This window comes from Achroia grisella, unplaced genomic scaffold (genome assembly GCF_030625045.1).
Source record: "Achroia grisella isolate CSIRO2021 unplaced genomic scaffold, CSIRO_AGI_Agris_v1 utg1920, whole genome shotgun sequence".
NCBI lineage: Eukaryota > Metazoa > Arthropoda > Insecta > Lepidoptera > Pyralidae > Achroia > Achroia grisella.
The window spans coordinates 71400-89326 of record NW_026712695.1 but is presented as its reverse complement, the minus strand read 5'-3'; the positions used below and the strand labels follow the sequence as shown (position 1 = coordinate 89326).

At 34.4% G+C, this 17927-nt stretch overlaps 1 protein-coding gene across 1 annotated transcript in view; it reads right to left on the bottom strand.

Annotated features, from left to right (window-relative positions):
- Nucleotides 1-4891: 4891 nt before the first annotated feature.
- LOC131841716 (uncharacterized) overlaps nt 4892-17927 on the bottom strand; it is a 71423-nt gene continuing 58387 nt past the window's right edge. The window contains exons 4-6 of the mRNA XM_059190033.1: nt 7635-7833; nt 5939-6045; nt 4892-5014 (exon numbers count right to left, since the gene is read on the bottom strand). Coding sequence (XP_059046016.1) covers nt 4892-5014; nt 5939-6045; nt 7635-7833 — 429 coding nt within the window. The remainder of the gene's footprint in view (nt 5015-5938; nt 6046-7634; nt 7834-17927) is intronic.

Genomic DNA, 17927 nt, shown 5'->3' with positions numbered 1-17927 from the left:
AAATATCGATTAGTAGAGTTACTATGAGACCTCTTTCATAATCCGTTAAGGATTATGTTAAAAGTTGTTCCAAGTACATAGACATGGAGTATATATTAGTATATTTGGTTATTTCTTTAGTTAACTACCACAATAGCATAGGACAAAGAAAACACTACACATGCAGACACTACAAAATATGTTGCCCCTATACAATTTCAAGGCTGGCAAAAAAATTATTGCTACATTACACCATTGGTTACAAACATCCTATTCTAGACGCAAATAATCGCATATAAAACGATCTACACACGAACCAAAAATCAGGGAAATATTGAAGCAGTGGTCGGGGTAAATCTGATGGCGGGCACATTGACGTGAAATCAACTTCGATGTCGCTACACAAGAGAACAAAGCCTACTACACAATAATTGGCCCTTTTGATTTGCCTATACAAGAGACGATCTAGGGCACTCCCCATCATTGTTTCGATATTACATTTGAGTTTAGGTTCGGAAGTCGTTTAAAGGTAAAATATGAGAACTTCAAGAGAAAATAACGATTGATTTAGATAATAAGACCGCACCATATATACTAAGTAGAGCTTGCTATATATGATTTTTCACAGACAAGGGACACAATTAATAATATTGAGTATTCATTAATATAAATTAAAAAATACAATACTGTGAAATATTTTGAATTAGGTACCTAGTGTCACCTATTGATTATTTGTTGTTCTGAATCCGGTTAATATTTAATACCTAATCAACTTTGGCATCAAAGTAAATCTCATTTTATGGTGCATAGTATATTTTTTACAAATTTTTTTTTGGCAATATAAACAATAGAGTACCTAAAACAATTACACATACACTAATAACATGTATAACTACGGCAAGCGACATGATATTAACATGTAAGTTTATACGAATAGTTTCAGTATCTATGATAATCATATTATAAATATACATGGACAGGAACCTTAAAATATAAATCTAGATAAATAGGTTGTTATATAAGGTATATGTTCCTTTCTAATAGCATAGAATAAATATTACTACATGTGTATGTAGTATTTATATATGTAGTAATTGTAAAAACAAGACATACCTAATAGCAAAGGGACAGAGAACGATTTTCTATTATGAATATTGGGATTAAAAAGTGCATAGCATAGAATATTTATATATATTACTATAGTTTTACATTTTAAAAGAGATATATATTTATAGTAACATAATTAATAATGGAAAAAAATCTTCATTATATAACCTTCAGTTTTCAAATATGTGTACTCGTATTTACGTTAACTATTTGGTGTTTAATATTATATTTAAAGTTACATACTATTTTATTGACTATATAGTATGTAATATTTTTAATCGATATTTTAAAGATGAAATTGAGATTAAAATTTAATTCTATATCCAACCAGGATGCATCAGATAGTAATATTTAAATATGTAACCATGGCATGAGGATTTACCTAGTCTTAAAACGCTGTAGGTTAAATTTGATTGTATACTTATGAAGTTATAAATTATTAAACTCGAAGATGAAAATAACTAAGTTATCTCAATTATATACACAGTCGAATTATATTCATGAATATTTCAGTATATTATGATAGGTAGACTGATACAGAGTAGGCTGGGTAGATAAAAATAAGCATAGATTTGTTTTGAGCAGTTATAAAGATCAATATTTAGTTATTAAGCGCAATATACATGTGCACATATATAACGACTAGAACTTTCAAGCCACTTTTGATTATATTTCACATTATAATATAGTTAATATTAATTTACAACTTATTTACTAACCATCTTACTCCAATGGCAGTATCATTTATTACACGATAACAGTAAAGCTATATTTACTATAATACCTATATAAAGATATATTCATAATAGTACTACTGACATTCTGTGACATTTTTATATTTCGTCCTTAAATGAAATTGAATTTCGACATTGAATCTTTAATCAGAACGCCATGTTGACCTATTCTAAATTTAAATCAGGAAATAATTATCTGAATGTCAGTTGTAATACAAAGCCGTGTGTTCTATTTCTTTAGCATTTATTTTTTTTAATGTCACGATGGATTATATTGAAGTAATGGAAGTAATGTTCCCATTGAACTTTACGCTGGTGTTATTCGATCATCGAAATGCATAATTCAGTCTCGAGTTACATTTAAGTACTATCAATTTTATGTCAGTAGGATTACTAGTATTATTAAATTATTAACCATTATTATATATATTCAAAGATAGATACTTGATGTGTTGTAAACCATGTATATAGCGATATTTAGAAATACTCCATAATAAATATATTATCTTAGCTGTGGTAAAACGTCACCAACATTTTAACTACATATTTTTTAAATTTACAATATTAATACGACAAGACTATAAAAATGAATAGGGCACAACGTATAACTAAATCAAAAGGCAATATAAATCTGTCTGTTAATATTCTACAGAACTCTGGGGGATAACAAAGTAAAGTTATCGTTACAGAATCACGTGTATTTAATTTATAATACAATTTTATATAATAAAAGAATCCATTATAATATGAACAAAGTATTTATTATATTATTGTACTTTTTCTATTCTACTGTATTGGCCTCACTATTTGCTTTCATGTTTTTATTATACATACAAATATTGCATAAAGCGTTACAATATAATATTAATTTAATTTAAACACTAACGTTATTATTTTTTATTATCTACTTATTTACAAGATTTGGCTTTAACATTTTTAAGACAAATATCTTTATTATCTTTTATATATTATAAAATTGTTTTCTTTTTGTATGAGATATGTGAATAATTTTGATTAAATAAAAAATTAAGTAAGATATTTATTAATAGTCGAATTGTAAATAATTATAAAATTAATTGTATCCACAATCACAGTTGTTATAAATACATACTTATACGAAATTTGGAATATTCAGAGAAAGTTAATCATATACCTACTTACTTACGGAAATACATAAATACTAATTTTATAAACTATAACTTTTGAAAAAAATTATACTATACATTATTAATTTTTTCTATTAATAAAATAATGTCAATAATATGGCATATTAGTCATCGTTGACATAAAAAAAATACCGTATTATAAGAAGTTTTGGTATTCATATATATAGTTACAATATATAACAATTTTCAGTTCATAGGTGATATATTATATTATAAAAATACTTATATAATAAAAAAAAATACATGTCATAATTAATTACAGATATGTACTTATATAATAAATATACAGTTAACCAGGTTATATATATATATATTGTAATAGTATGTTGTTAAGATAAAAAAAAACAGTTATTAATTTTACATACCATAAAAAACATCTTTTCAAATATACAGATCTCATCATTTATTTATACATTTTTCAATAACACTGGTATTATTATATACTAATTTTATATATCAGTTACTATTTCAATGTTGAACACATACAATGGCAATTTTATCCGTATGCACATACATTCAATTCATAATAACTACACACGTTTACAATATAGGTAAATACAGTCTAAAGCTGAAGTATGATAGGTATAAGGATAGAAATTTCATATGTAGTATCGATATGCCAAGAGTATAAGAACGGATATTATGAGAAATACGACTACTTAGATCGGTTAATAGTGATTATGTTTTAAGTTTATATATGTTTACAAAGCACACACATTAAGCATAATAATATACAAGGTGGCATCGATAATCTCGAAGATTGAAAATGGGGAAGTAAATTTTAATGTCAATTCAGTTTAAAAAATTTTGTGTCGCAATATTGAAATGAAAAGCAGCATATGTGTATAACATAACTCTTAAAAATAACCTTTACACTTATCTTACCTTGATATCAAAGATTATAAATATATTTTATGACAAATAGATAGGTACACTTATTGATTGATTTAATCAATTCTTTTAACAAATTTGATGCCACCTAGTGTAAATAGGAGAATAATTCTACTATATATAAATAAAATTACAATTACAAACATAAATTCTATATCACAAAAGTAACGTAGAACTCTAGAAAAAACGAATGTGAAACAAAGTGATACTAGGTGTTGAAGGACGAGTACTTAGTGAACACTAAACCCGAATCTAAACTTACACTTAAACAAGTCCAATGAACAAAGTAGCGCAAAATAAACGAGTACTCGTCACACTACCCGCCGCTAGCTGACACTAAACATCCGTCTGTGAACACACACCATGCAATTACAAGAATTGTTCCGAAAACTGACAGTAGTTCACTCAATTGACTAAAACGTTTATTGATCTAGCCATTGAACATTTTCACTGTGGGGAAGATATTGAAAAGAATGACAAATGTTTACAATAAACTTCGTATTACTTCTCCCCATTATTTTCGTTCTGAGAACTTTACTACAAAGTTACAAAATGTTACTTAGCTAAGTGAAAACTCTTTATAAATAGAGATCATGTTTAAAAACTAATCAAATTAATAAGTAGCATCAGGTAGAATTTAGGAAAGAAATAACAGCAACTGTTAAAAGTATTTCCACTTCCATTACTTAAACGTTTTAATTTAATATAAAGGAGTACCACAAAAAAGGTACCTACAAATTGATATGGCGATTACGTCAAGAGGTTAAGAAGTATTTATAAAAAATAAATCACCACAGAATTTAAGTGTATTGGATAGCTATTTTCCCGTCATAACATCCCGGTCAATTTTCTTCTACTGTCAGTAATTAGAAATTGTATTCAAACATTGCAATTTAAGTGGTAGACGGTGACAACTTTTCTTGCTCTTGCTTCCGTGATTGCCTCATCCTGCTAGCGACGACTCGACCTCTGGCGGTCGGTGAAGGAGTGCCTCATTTATTTGCGCACCCCGCGCTATGGGTCAACCTCATGGCAGACTTCCATGTAATCGGGATCATGCATGATGTCCTTGATCATATCTTTCAGCATAGTGTACCGAGGAAACATCGGGTATATTTTCGAGCTGACGTACTCTGACTGAAACATAATAGAAATTTGTTTCTTTTTATAGTGTAATATCTAATTTTGGTATGTACACGTGTTAGTTAAAGAAGAACATAGTTGACTTTTTAAATGCCGGATATTAACATTTCAATATTAAAATGTCAGGAAAAAATAAAACCAAATTTATATGTTAGATTCTCAAACAAATGCCAACAACTTATGCTCTACAGACAAGAATGATATTTTGAATATGAGCAATTTACCTGTAGATCAAACTTATTTAGAATTTATAGTATTTAGTCGAATACACTGATATTTTATACTACAAAAAAAAAAAAAAGAAATAATAAACTATTTATTCGGACTACTTTTTTTATTGTGGCGAAAGGAACTTTGTCTGCCTATTGCGATTTCTTTACCTTTGCCCTAATTGAGATTTATCGTGAAGATTGTTCGAAGTAAGAAGAATAGTTTTATAATATTAGGAAAGAAATTTATTATTAGCCATTTAATTCTACATTAGTATAATAAATATCACGTTACTATAATTTACGTATAATAGTAGTTGTTAAGAAAGAGCTTTTTATTTCTTAAATTTCAATTTTGAGTTATATACGATTCACCTAAGGAACCTTTCAAATCAGATCATACACAAAATTTAGAGAGTAATCAGAATTTATATTAAGTGATGTATATAATTATATATACATCACTTAATATAAATTTGGAGCATATATTAATTTCAATCAAGTTAATTAGTAATTTATATTCTTAATAATAAAACTGGATATAGGTAATCATCACAGATATAATAAGATAGGCATCCGAAATGTATTTATAACAATATGCATCTAATATAAAGTTAATGCCAATTATAGATTTGGAACATTATATACCTGCTAAACTTTTATACGATAAAAGGATATAATTAAATAAATAGGCTAATATTCACTGTACCTTGAGTTCCCTGATGAGATTCCGCAATCCAGTATATTTTTTCAGAAGTCGGTATAAATCATTTGTCATTTGCGTATTCTCGGCTTCTATTTGAGATGTTGTCATATCTGGATATTTTAATTTGCTTGATTATCATATTATTATTATATCATATTATCATAATCATTTATATATAGGTACATATATTATTTAGTATCTATATTAAATATATACTATTAGTCAGTACTTGTCTATACTTTAATAAATAAGTAAAATATTTTAATTTAATTAATCATTTAATATTTGAAACAAAGGCAATAAAGAAGCAAGGCCAAGTATTCCATCCATAATATTGAGATAAAAATTTGTACAAGATTTCAAAGTACAAGTCACCCGCAAAGTTTCACGTATACGTGACGCTTAACGTCAATAAATGTGGCACATCAACCAGGGTTACCTTTATTATCTAATATAAAAGATATATAATTATATTATTTAAATATTAAACCAAATTCTTTTAACTGAAAGATGTAAGTACATATAGTTCATATAATCAAATTAAAGTATCTTTGCTCTTACAGGATTAAAATTAAACCTACTACTACTACATATAACAGGTGAATTCTGATTAATTTGGAATTTAGTTTCTACCGAGAAGAATTTCGAAGAGCTGTTTCCAAATAAAATGGTGTAATATAATAATAATAAAAATTAATATTTTAATTTGGGATGAAAAAAGAGATAACTAGCATAATATGAAACAAAATTAACTCCATTATCAAACGTAACAAAATACTGTAATCACACGCAGTAAATTAATCAAATTGAGATTATACTTTTTCTGACCATTACAGATAAAATTTATAATTTATTAATAAAAGAATTCTATTTATTTATAAAGTCTTTATAGCACCATATAACAATTACAAAGAACATTACTGTGATGAATAATAAGGGACAAAAAGCTACCTTATCGTATAAGCATTATTCTATCTATTTTATTTTCTATTTTAAAATCAAATGCCAATATAACAATAGTAATATATAATAGACTTGCTATAAAAGTCTGTAGACTGCTGGGTATATCGGCAAAGCCGTAGAACTAATACCAATATTGAATGTAAACTACATTTACCCAACCCTAGCTCAGTTTCCAGTCCAATCCCCCGACGGCACGGTTTGCGTCTCAATTCGTTTTATTATTCGTGCTTAATTCATACTTAGAAGGGAGCTCATGGGCTCCCACAATATTTAATTTGGATTCAAGAAGACACTTTAATTGATTTCGAAATCGTTTCCCGTTGGAAATACCATGCGGTTTTTTGATTTCTGCGAATCTTTATTTAAAACACAGATCTGCGTCCACACCAGAGAATGAAACAAAGGGTCCGTTACAACTTAAAAAGAAATCATAATGAAATCTAAAGAATAGAAGATGTGAAATAAAATACGATTCCCTATCTATAATAGTTTATAAGTTTAGTTTAATTAAATCTTTAATTTTATAAATACTTGCATTCAGAAGTATAACTGCCTGTTCACCTATTTGTTATCATAACGCATTTATGATGATTGTTTATCTATCTTTAAAAAATACATTAAGTCGCGGTTACGAGCAAGTATGTTAAAAAGAAAAATGAAATATAAATTCTTGCAAATATCGTATCTTTGTAATTACTAGCTTACAGCTCACGTTGTAATAAAAATAATACATTACCATTTAATCTCTCTATCCGCTCCCTTCTATCTGCCGCCTCTTCCGCCAGCTTTGAAGATGTCTTCACACCTTCTCCAGACTTTTGTGTCTTCTCCATGATGGCGCATGCACGGAGCACAAATGCTGGAACTGTCTCCGCCTTCTCTTGTCGTGGAATCTCAACCAGCGACCAGTACTGGGTTTCGAGGCGAATCACATCCTGGAAAATTCAGTGATCTGTGATGGAAAACTGTGTGATGAGGTAATATGTGAATTTTATATAAAATAATAAATTATTTAAAATGCAGAGGAAAGGTAGGGTATAAGATATGACTAAAGTAGATACCTGTTCTAACTATTGAAGTATTTTGTAAGGAATTGAAGACAACTCTATATACATTACATACTATATATTACAGTTGTTGTTGTCTGTCACAATGTTTATTTGATATTAAAGTTCTGTATACAAAAAATATATAATAAATTTCTTTAGAAAAATACAATATATGAAGTATAAAAGTATATGGCCAGTACGTCAGCAACATGGCGCCCCGCGGTGTGAGCACCGGTTTAGTTTGAGCTGACATGCTGGCGGTCTAGTAGAGGAACCAACTTTCGGGCTGGGCGCTTGAGGATACCTCCTTTGGTGGCGACCTCTGCCACACGGATCGTTTTGTCGGGACCGAGGAATGTTTTTAAGATACGGCCCCGTGGCCATGAACCGCGCGGGAGGTTGCCGTCGGCAATGAGAACCGGGTCTACGACTTTAAAATCTGGCTTTTCTCCTGGTCGTTTCGGAATCAGCGTGGGGAGGTATTCCGTCAACCATCTAGCCCAAAACTGGTCAGCGAGACGAAGGCCCCTTTTCCAATTTACTCATCGGAAAAGGTCGCGTTCATCCATCTCTCTGAATGATTGGTGGGGAGAGGAGAAACCAATTAGAAAGTGAAATGGCGTTATACTTTCTTCGTCATTAGGGTCTACGGAGACGTGGGTGAGTGGCCTTGAATTTATTAAGGCTTCGGCTTCTAGGAGGAGTGTGTGTAGAACCTCTTCTCGTGGGGATTTTTCTTTTAGTGTTGTGGAGAGAGCTGTCTTTACGCTTCGGACCAGCCTCTCCCAACATCCGCCCATAAAGGGTGCCCCAGGTGGAATGAAGTGCCACTGGATCCTTTTATTGGCAGCATCATTGACTACGTCGTCATGGTAGAGTTGCTTCAGTATATTATTTGCTCCGACGAAGGCTGTCCCGTTGTCTGAGTAAATTTTAATTGGGCATCCACGCCTTGATATAAAGCGACGTAGAGCCATGATTGCCGCATCCGAGGATAAACTGCCAACAATTTCTAGGTGGATGGCTCGTACTGTCAGGCAAGTGAAGAGTGCCACATAGCGTTTTTCGGTTCGTCGGCCAATGGATACAGTAACTGGCCCGAAATAATCTAGCCCAACAAAGGAAAATGGGCGTACGCTATGAGCCATCCGTTCTGCAGGTAGATCACCGAACGGTGGGGTCGGTGAGTTCTTTTTACGAAGGCGACACATCATGCATTCGTTGGCGGCTTTCTTTACGGCTGGACGTATACCGAAGATGAAATAGTTCTGTCGTAATTCGTTGACAATTAATTCTGTGTTCGCATGTGCTGCTCTGTTGTGATGGTGTTTTATTAGAAGTTTTACGATGGGATGCTTGCCGTCGAGCACAATGGGGTTGCTTGTAGTGATTGAACCCGCACAGGCTCTTGTCCTCCCTGCTAATTTTAATATTTGGGAATCGTCCAAGGTGACAGTTAGCCGTCTCAAACGACTTCTAGAAGGTAAGGGCTTTTCGGCTTTAATAAGGCGACGTTCTTCTCCAAAGGAGTCTAGTTGGGAACGCAAGAGTAAGCGGAGTTCTGATGCGACTAGATCTGAGGCTTGTAGCCGTCGAGAAGGGGCTTCGTCAACCCTATTCCCTATCTTACGAAACAATAAATGTATAAAAAACCTAGCAGCGAGAGCAACAGTAGCTGTAGCGCGAACTAGACGTAACCAATTACTGAAACGACAGTGATTAGCTACTACTGGGGATAGTTCCGGAGAATTATCTGTTGTTAGTGCAACTAGCTCTCGATCACATTTCATTTCTTCGGGGCCTAGTCGCACATTTGTGGAAGGTTCCTCAGGCCATTCATTTTGACCGAGTAATAGAAAGGGTGGCCCGGAGAACCATCGTGAAATTTCGAATTTTGATTGTGGCCTCGTAGCGTCGTCAGCAACATTCAGATGAGTTGGAACATATTTCCAACAAGAAATGTCTGTGAGTTTTAAAATTTCTCCAACCCGATGTGAAACGAATACTTTAAAATTGCGAGCATCACTACGAAGCCATTTGAGAACTGTCAAAGAATCTGACCAAAGGAAAATTTTGACAGGCTTATGTTTATGAGCCTCTATTAAATATTTACAAAAACGAGCAGCGATCAGAGCTGCCTGGAGCTCTAATCTAGGTATGGAGGCTGGCTTTAGAGGAGCTAACCTCGCTTTTCCACCAATAAGGCTTATTTTGCAATCGTTGGGCGTTATGAAACGCCAATACGCTACACAGGAGTATGCGTATTCGCTAGCATCAGCAAAGACATGGAGTTGTTTTTCCGTCCACTCACATGTTGTGTAGCAGCGTGGAATAGAAGTTTGGCGGAGATTTGATAAGTGCTCAAACCAATGTTTCCATTTTAATAGAATTTCGGATGGTAAGTGATCGTCCCAGTTGATACCGAGCCTCCAGGTTTGTTGAAAAAGAATTCGACCTCTTATGACAATAGGAGCCAACAAGCCTAGAGGGTCATATACTTGCATTAGTAATGATAGGACATGGCGCTTAGTCCACTTAGAAGACTCATGGATAGGGGGTAAACTTCGCAAAAGGCCTAGAGAGTCATCAACGATGTTCCAAGACACTCCGAGAATTTTATGGTTTGGAGCATTGTTTGCGAGATTTACCTCTAAGATGTTTGTGGCACATAGATCTCGAGGAATCAAGGTAAGAGCTTCTTTAGAATTAGAAACCCAATTTCTCATCTCGAAACCTGCGCGAGAGTGGACTTCTACGATATCAGCTACGAGACGAGCTGCTTCATCTGCAGAGTCGACGCTACCCAGGTAATCGTCCATGTAGTGGTTGTTAACTACGGCATCTGCGACCATCGGAAATTCTTTTTTATAATCTAATGCGTTTTTATTTTTCAGGTAGAGAGCTGTGCACGGACTGGAGACCGCACCGAAAATCATCGACGACATCCTGTATTCCAAAATCGGTTGGGATGGTTCATTACGCCACAGGAAACGTTGAGCGTCTCTGTCCTCCTTCCGGATTTTAATTTGGGGAAACATTTCCCGAATATCGCCGTTGAGAGCGATGCGGCCTTCACGAAAACGCATCAGGATTGCTAACAGAGGTTGCAGTAAATCGGGACCTGCTAAAAGCATAGAATTGAGGCTAACACCTTCAAAAGTGGCTGCTGCGTCGTGTACAACCCTAAGTTTCTTTTTTTGTGGGTGTACGACGCCGAAATGTGGCAGATACCAAGTGATTTTGGAGGGGTCTGCAGGTTCTATGCATATTTCTGCGTAACCCTTGACAATGTTGGCATTTATCTGTTGCCTATATGATTCTGCAAGCGACTTATCACCTATGAGTTTTCGTTCTAGGCTTTTAAAGCGGGACAAGGCAAGTTTATAATTATTGGGCACATCTTTTAAGTTGTCTCGCCATAGGAGACCTGTTTCAAATCGCCCTGAAGGAAGACGAGTAGTGGTGGACTCTAGTAAATCTAACGCCCTTTGCTCAGTAGGGATGCGATAATCTTTAGCTACAATGCCTATAGAATCTAGTTTGTAATGTTCTTTTATGAGATTTTCTAACGATGCATAGCTGTTTGACGGATTCACAGTTGTGGAAATGGTATGGTTTACAAACTCGATTGGTTTGGTTTTACTCGAGCTGAAACCGAAAAGGACCCAACCAAGAGGGGTGAGACCGGCTACAGGCTGAGACTTAGAGCTCTGGCGGATCTCTGTGGGCAGGGTGAGGTTCCAGTTGTCGATACCAATTAAAAGCATCGGTTTAGCATGTTCATAACATATAAAATCGACCAAATCAGATAAATAATGTAAACCTTTAACAAACTCGCGATCAATATGTTGTGGACCAAGGTTCAGGTTAGGAATAGAACGAACATTTTCTAAAGAATGCCACTCCGTACTATAACGTCCCTTGATTGTGATGTCGACTAGGGATATATCGGACTCAGTTGACATACCTCCTATACCATCGATCTTAATATGGCTTCTTCGTCCCTTTGCACCTATGGCGGACGCTACTGACGAGTCTAATAGGGTGGCTGTAGAGCCATCATCTAGCAAGGCAAAAGTATCGAAAGTACCTTTAGGGCCGGCTACTGTGACGGGAACTACCTTCAGTAGTGGACGCTGGGACGTAGGGAGCGATCGACTGTGGGTGACGGTTGCCGACGAACTCGGCGCTGTATCGTCACTCGATGGACTCGTGTCGTTTCGAGTCTTTGTTGGTGAGGTGGTTCTGTGGAGTAGGGAGTTATGGCTTAATCTACTCTTACACCCTTTCACCTGACAATGCTTAAGCGTACAGCGGCGAAAGAAATGGGGATTGCTTTGGAGGCATTTGTAACAGACTTTGTTAGCAATGACCCACTTCCATCGATCTTCTACTGTAGCTAAACTAAACTCTTTGCACGTCTCAATGTCGTGAGACTTTGAGCAATAAGGACAAATAGCAACTTTGTCTATGGTACTATGACATAACGTCAGTGGATGACATTGACGTTTGGGCGGTTCGGGCTTTACTTGTTCAGAATAGGTTCCATACCGAACACGTAATTCCGCCTCGAGCATAAGAAATTCGGACAGTAGTTCGAGTCGAAACTTGCCCAGAGTCTCTTTGCTTGCTGCATAGTCTGCCCAACGGATCCTGAGTAATGGCGTAAATTTTGTTAAGATCTCGTTGGCCAAATCGGGTGACGCTAAATACTCTGGTCGGTTGAGCAGTCGCACGACTTCCGTGCATCTGCGTACTTTGCAAGCAAAAAGATTGAGTTCCTTCATGCTCTCATTATTACTTATTTTTGGGAGAGCTCGCATTGCCGAGATCTCTGAAAGTATTATGAATTCGGGTCTAGCAAAGAATACCTCAAGAGCATGAATGACCTCACGAGGGTCGCGCGTGGCCGCTAGCAGTATAGCTACGTGATCGCGCGCGGCCCCACGGAGACTAGCATTGAGCCTCGCCAAGTTCTCCGTTGGTGTTAGCGCCGGGCTGGACTCATCGTATGACTTTTTAAATATAAGCCAATCCGTCGCGCGACCATCGAAGAGTGGGAGCGGTGCACTTACCTTGGTTGATTGGGCCGCTTTTATAGCGACGTCAGCGACTGCTCGAGCGAGGTGTAGAGTGTGGTGGTTTACTATGCTTTTATTTGTGATACAATTATGCGTATGTGTGCCTATGGTGTTGTTTTGTGGTATGTACGGGTCCGTCACAATGGGGTGCGCCGAGAAGTGCCCACTATGGGCCGCCTGCTCCTGTGGCACGGCCTTGAAGGCAGCGCCGTGAGGGCCCTCCATGGGCATCGGCACTGCAGGCCCTGCAGGTACTGCATCGCATGCAGCAGGAATGGCAGGTGGGCTGGCTGGGTTCTCAGTCTCCGGCGCGCAGTTTGTTGCTATATCTTCTCTCGGGGCTGATGCGCAGTTCTTGGATGTCGTAGTGAAGTTAGCGTCCAGCCAGTTCTCTACTGAGTTCCTGGAGCTACGGCGGCTAGAACGACTATTTAGTGCTGCTATCTGGGCACGCATTTCTGCTTCAGAAGCAGCGCGTTCTGCGGCAAGCGCTCGCTGTTGTGCCTCGCGTTCGGCAGCTAAGGATCTACGTTCGGCTTCGGCAACGCGACGTGCATGATCTGCTTCTATTGCTAGCCTCTCTGCTTGCACGGCGCTTGTTGATGAGCGATCAGAAGGTGCACTTTTTGCGGAGGTTCGCTTTGTCATGCTCCGAGTTAACATTTTATGAAATAGGACTAGTACTTACGTAGTGAAAATAAAATACAACACAGTTTTGCACTAATATATCGATAATAATATTAAATTATTTTGTGTAGGCGAAGATTTTTATAATTTTTCAGCTTCTGACACCAGATGTTGTTGTCTGTCACAATGTTTATTTGATATTAAAGTTCTGTATACAAAAAATATATAATAAATTTCTTTAGAAAAATACAATATATGAAGTATAAAAGTATATGGCCAGTACGTCAGCAACAACAGTTTTTTTTATTAAATATATTAAACAAGGTTTGGTCACCTGTCAAGTCGATCAGGTCGGGTCCGGATCAGGTTAATGTATCATTTGTCAGTTATAATCAATTCCATACAGAGTTTTCAAATCCCTTAATTTTATTAATCCACCAGTTTTATAAACAAATATGAAATGAAGTTCCTTCCACTGAGTTTATTTAAACTTTAAATTCATAACTGATAAACATACTGATACTAAACTCAAAATTGTTATATATACTCAAAATTATAATAATTAATTAAATGGATCGGAACAAAGCAACTTTATAGGTATAGTGAGTTCTAAGTAACTATATCCTAGGACAGTAGAATCTGGGAAAATCGCTCATTTTTATCACAAACGAGCCGGTAACAGGTAAAGTTTAAAGCCAGCTCTACTCAAACTGGTAACATTTGTAACAAGGCTTGTTGTTATTATGATCGAACTGAGTTGGAAACTGTTCCTTTGTCCTCAACGCCGCCTATTAGTCGGCGTTTATATCGTCACTAACTTTCGCAGGAAAACTGTATTTTACGTAACTCATAATGGAACTCTTTTATATTTTTTGAACTCATAAAAGACACACAGGAAGCCAAGAGGAATTTATAAATCATTGCAGTTAGCGTTTTTATGTATCTATCTAACCCAGGACAGGCTTTACAAATGTTTTATTTTCGTACTATCGCTACAAAATAACCGTCCATTGATGGAAAGAGGTAACCCTTGCATAAGGTAGGTACAGAACCACTGATATTATCAAGACTTCAAACAGAAACAGTAGCTACTTAGTAGATTCAGTAACTTAGTTCAAGTATTTGTGACGAAAAGATGATTGTGGATATGACATTGAAATTAGAACATAAACCTTTTTTATTTGTTTACCACTACAAAATATAAATTTATACACATTATAATGTAGTCCCCATCTAGCCTGTAACATCTACTTCATATAAACAATATTACAGTTCAATGAATGTATGTTTCAGTAGAATTTTCAGTCGACCCGTGGCAAAAACGGGTGGGAAAATCACCCAGCGGAATTAACAAAGCGAGGACTGTGTATAAATATCTGTCTAGTTATATTTACTAGTATAATATTGGCACTAGCACAAAAAGACAAATACAACAACACATAAAACATAGAATTAAATTAAAATACATTAAAAAGTAAACATAAATTAAATTACATTAAAAAACATTAAAAACAAAAAAAATACGGAGAGCATTGTGCTTTTCAAATTAAGTAGTAGTCGGGGACTAATCTTACACAGTCAGTTCAACTGAACCTCGACTACCACGGAACGGCTTGCATTCATTCATGACTTAAAGTGGATAAGTTTTCCTGGACTACAGCCAGTTCCAGTAGATAAAGACCTTCTTCGCGCCGACTGCTTGTCTTAATAAAATAACAATAAAATTCTTTGGTTAAGCAAATGACATTAGTTACACGAAAGTCTTTATTTTTAAAAGAGAAATGCTTCTTATAGAATAATATTTGAAATTCAATTGTAGTATATATCTTCTTGTTTTGTATTTATCTAACTGGTCTAGCAGTGAAATGTATAATTGAGTTTTATTTCAATTGTTAATTGAACAAAAGTGAAGCTGTATATGTAAACATGCTTATAGTTTTATAAACAAATGAGATAGGAAACTGTTGTAATATTTTTAGACAATATTAATTACCTTTTTTTTCTCACATTTATTAAATAAACAGGTTACATTGGCTTTTATTATTTCAAATAGGGTACAAAACACATACACAAATAATATTGATACAAAAAACTTGACATTCATAAGCGGCTAAAATGTCCTACTTGAATAATTAATTTTAATTTTAGTAAAGATTTTTAATTTGATTTGAAATTATACGAAGTTATAGGAATACGTGAACCGAATTCTACATGAACATAAGCCTTAAAAATAAATTTGTTTCTATACTGTTATACGTCGATAATTGCTTGCGGAAACGAGCTCTGGGTGCAAAAATGAAGTGTATTATTTGTTTAGAGCATGGTTATACAGGTTTTTCTGTCGTTTTTAGCGTATTGTATAGGAAATTTGTTTATGATAATAACAGAACAGGACAGAAACCTTGCTATGAGAACAAAAGAGACTGTAATTATTTTTTTGTGCACAAATATACTTTTATAACGCTTTTTTTTCGGTTTTAATTTAAGATACACTTGAGACAATATTAGCATCCAGCAACGTATAATTCTATAGAAGGAAGTTTTTCCGACAATCTTCAAGGGGTTAGGCAAACAAAATGAACAACTGTGAGCGCTTTTTTACGATTTTGTCTGTTTCTTTCTTTATTTTGTGAGGTAGTAACAGTTTTATTGAGTTTTATTAAATTTATGTAATAAATAGAGTCGAGTCAATTTATTTTATGACTAGCTGTGCTGGTGGTTTCAGTCAGGTGAAATTTATGGTCTATGTGTTCTCTTCTGATGTATAAGGTATAATATTGTAAAGTTTCATTAATATCCATCTGTCCATCCACACTCACAAACTTCTGCCTTATAATATTAGTAAGGTTAAGAAGCGGATCGGCCCGACTTCGCCTAAATAATATTTTATTAACGTGTAATGCGTATGCAAAGTTTTGTAAAAACCCGAATCAAATCCTGTAACTAACATATGAAAATTCGTTAAGTGTTTCCCTTTAATAGTTTTTTTAAATAATGTGTTTTGCTCTAATCGATAATAAGAAATATATAAAATACACACGCTGACTTTTTTTTATTCAAGGTAATACTAGATATTTATTTTTATCAAAAATAAAATAAATAATTTTTAATATAATACGACAATTGTTGTTAATTTCAAGAATACGACCAAAAAGGTCAGTGGGGTTACGTAAAATTCTACACAGACTAATAGAAAATGTCTATTAATAAATTTTTACTCTTATTAGTAGTCGGTTTTTGGTAGAACATATTGTAAGGAATATATAAATGAAAATTATTATAGAAAAATAATCTAAAATTAATATATAAGCCTATAAAATTCCTAATAAAAATTTGTACGCTGACATTTTTTTAATGGATGTTTATGATATGATATATGGTGCCCACAGAAGATACTGGCATTGTACCATATCAGGTCGGCCGCTAACGTGATAGGGATGAAGTCAGGTCAATTTGCTTTATTATTAGCCCATCGTAGCGAATTCGTATAATGGGCTAATTGACATGACTTTCTCTTTATCATATCAGCGATCAACCTGACAAGGTAGTCCCAACTACTAATAATCTTATCCCTCCCCAGATCTTTGAAAAACTGTAATACATTTACTTTGCATGCCTCTACACTAATGGGTTGTATGTATAAGAAACTAAGTGGCTTTCTTTGAATAAATTGCATATTTATGAGTTCCTCCTTGGGGGTATGTTAATCTTGATTAAAAGATCAGTTGGATTACTTGCACAATGCTTTCTAGGGATTTGCAATTTGTCACATTGTCGGTGTACTTACTCAATGCTAATTAGTTATACTACGTCGAATTAATTAGCACGGATTTATATTTGTTTAATTTCTGTGTATACGAGTATTACAGTAATTCTACAGTACCTACCTTTAGTTAATAATCCATGAGTTCATTTCATATCATTGAACCATGTTAAAACCACAAGGTCCTAAGGGTACTATAAACCAAAACACTACTCGTGTATATAAGGTTTATTGGTCGGTTTCAAATACAGGTACAGCTACAAAAAATATTACAAATAACATATGAGAAATCAATAAAACGAAACATTAGCGCGTTTCAATTTTGTTACAGCGCCATCTATTGGCGTTGAATGCAAACACTATTGTTTCACACTTATTATCTATTTAAACCTTTAACACTTACTATTCATTCAGTTCATTGCATTAACCAATGTGTACGTATTTCTAAAATTCTTTCATTCTTTGACGGTACGTTGTTTTAGAATCTGTCCTAGCCTATATTAACCTAG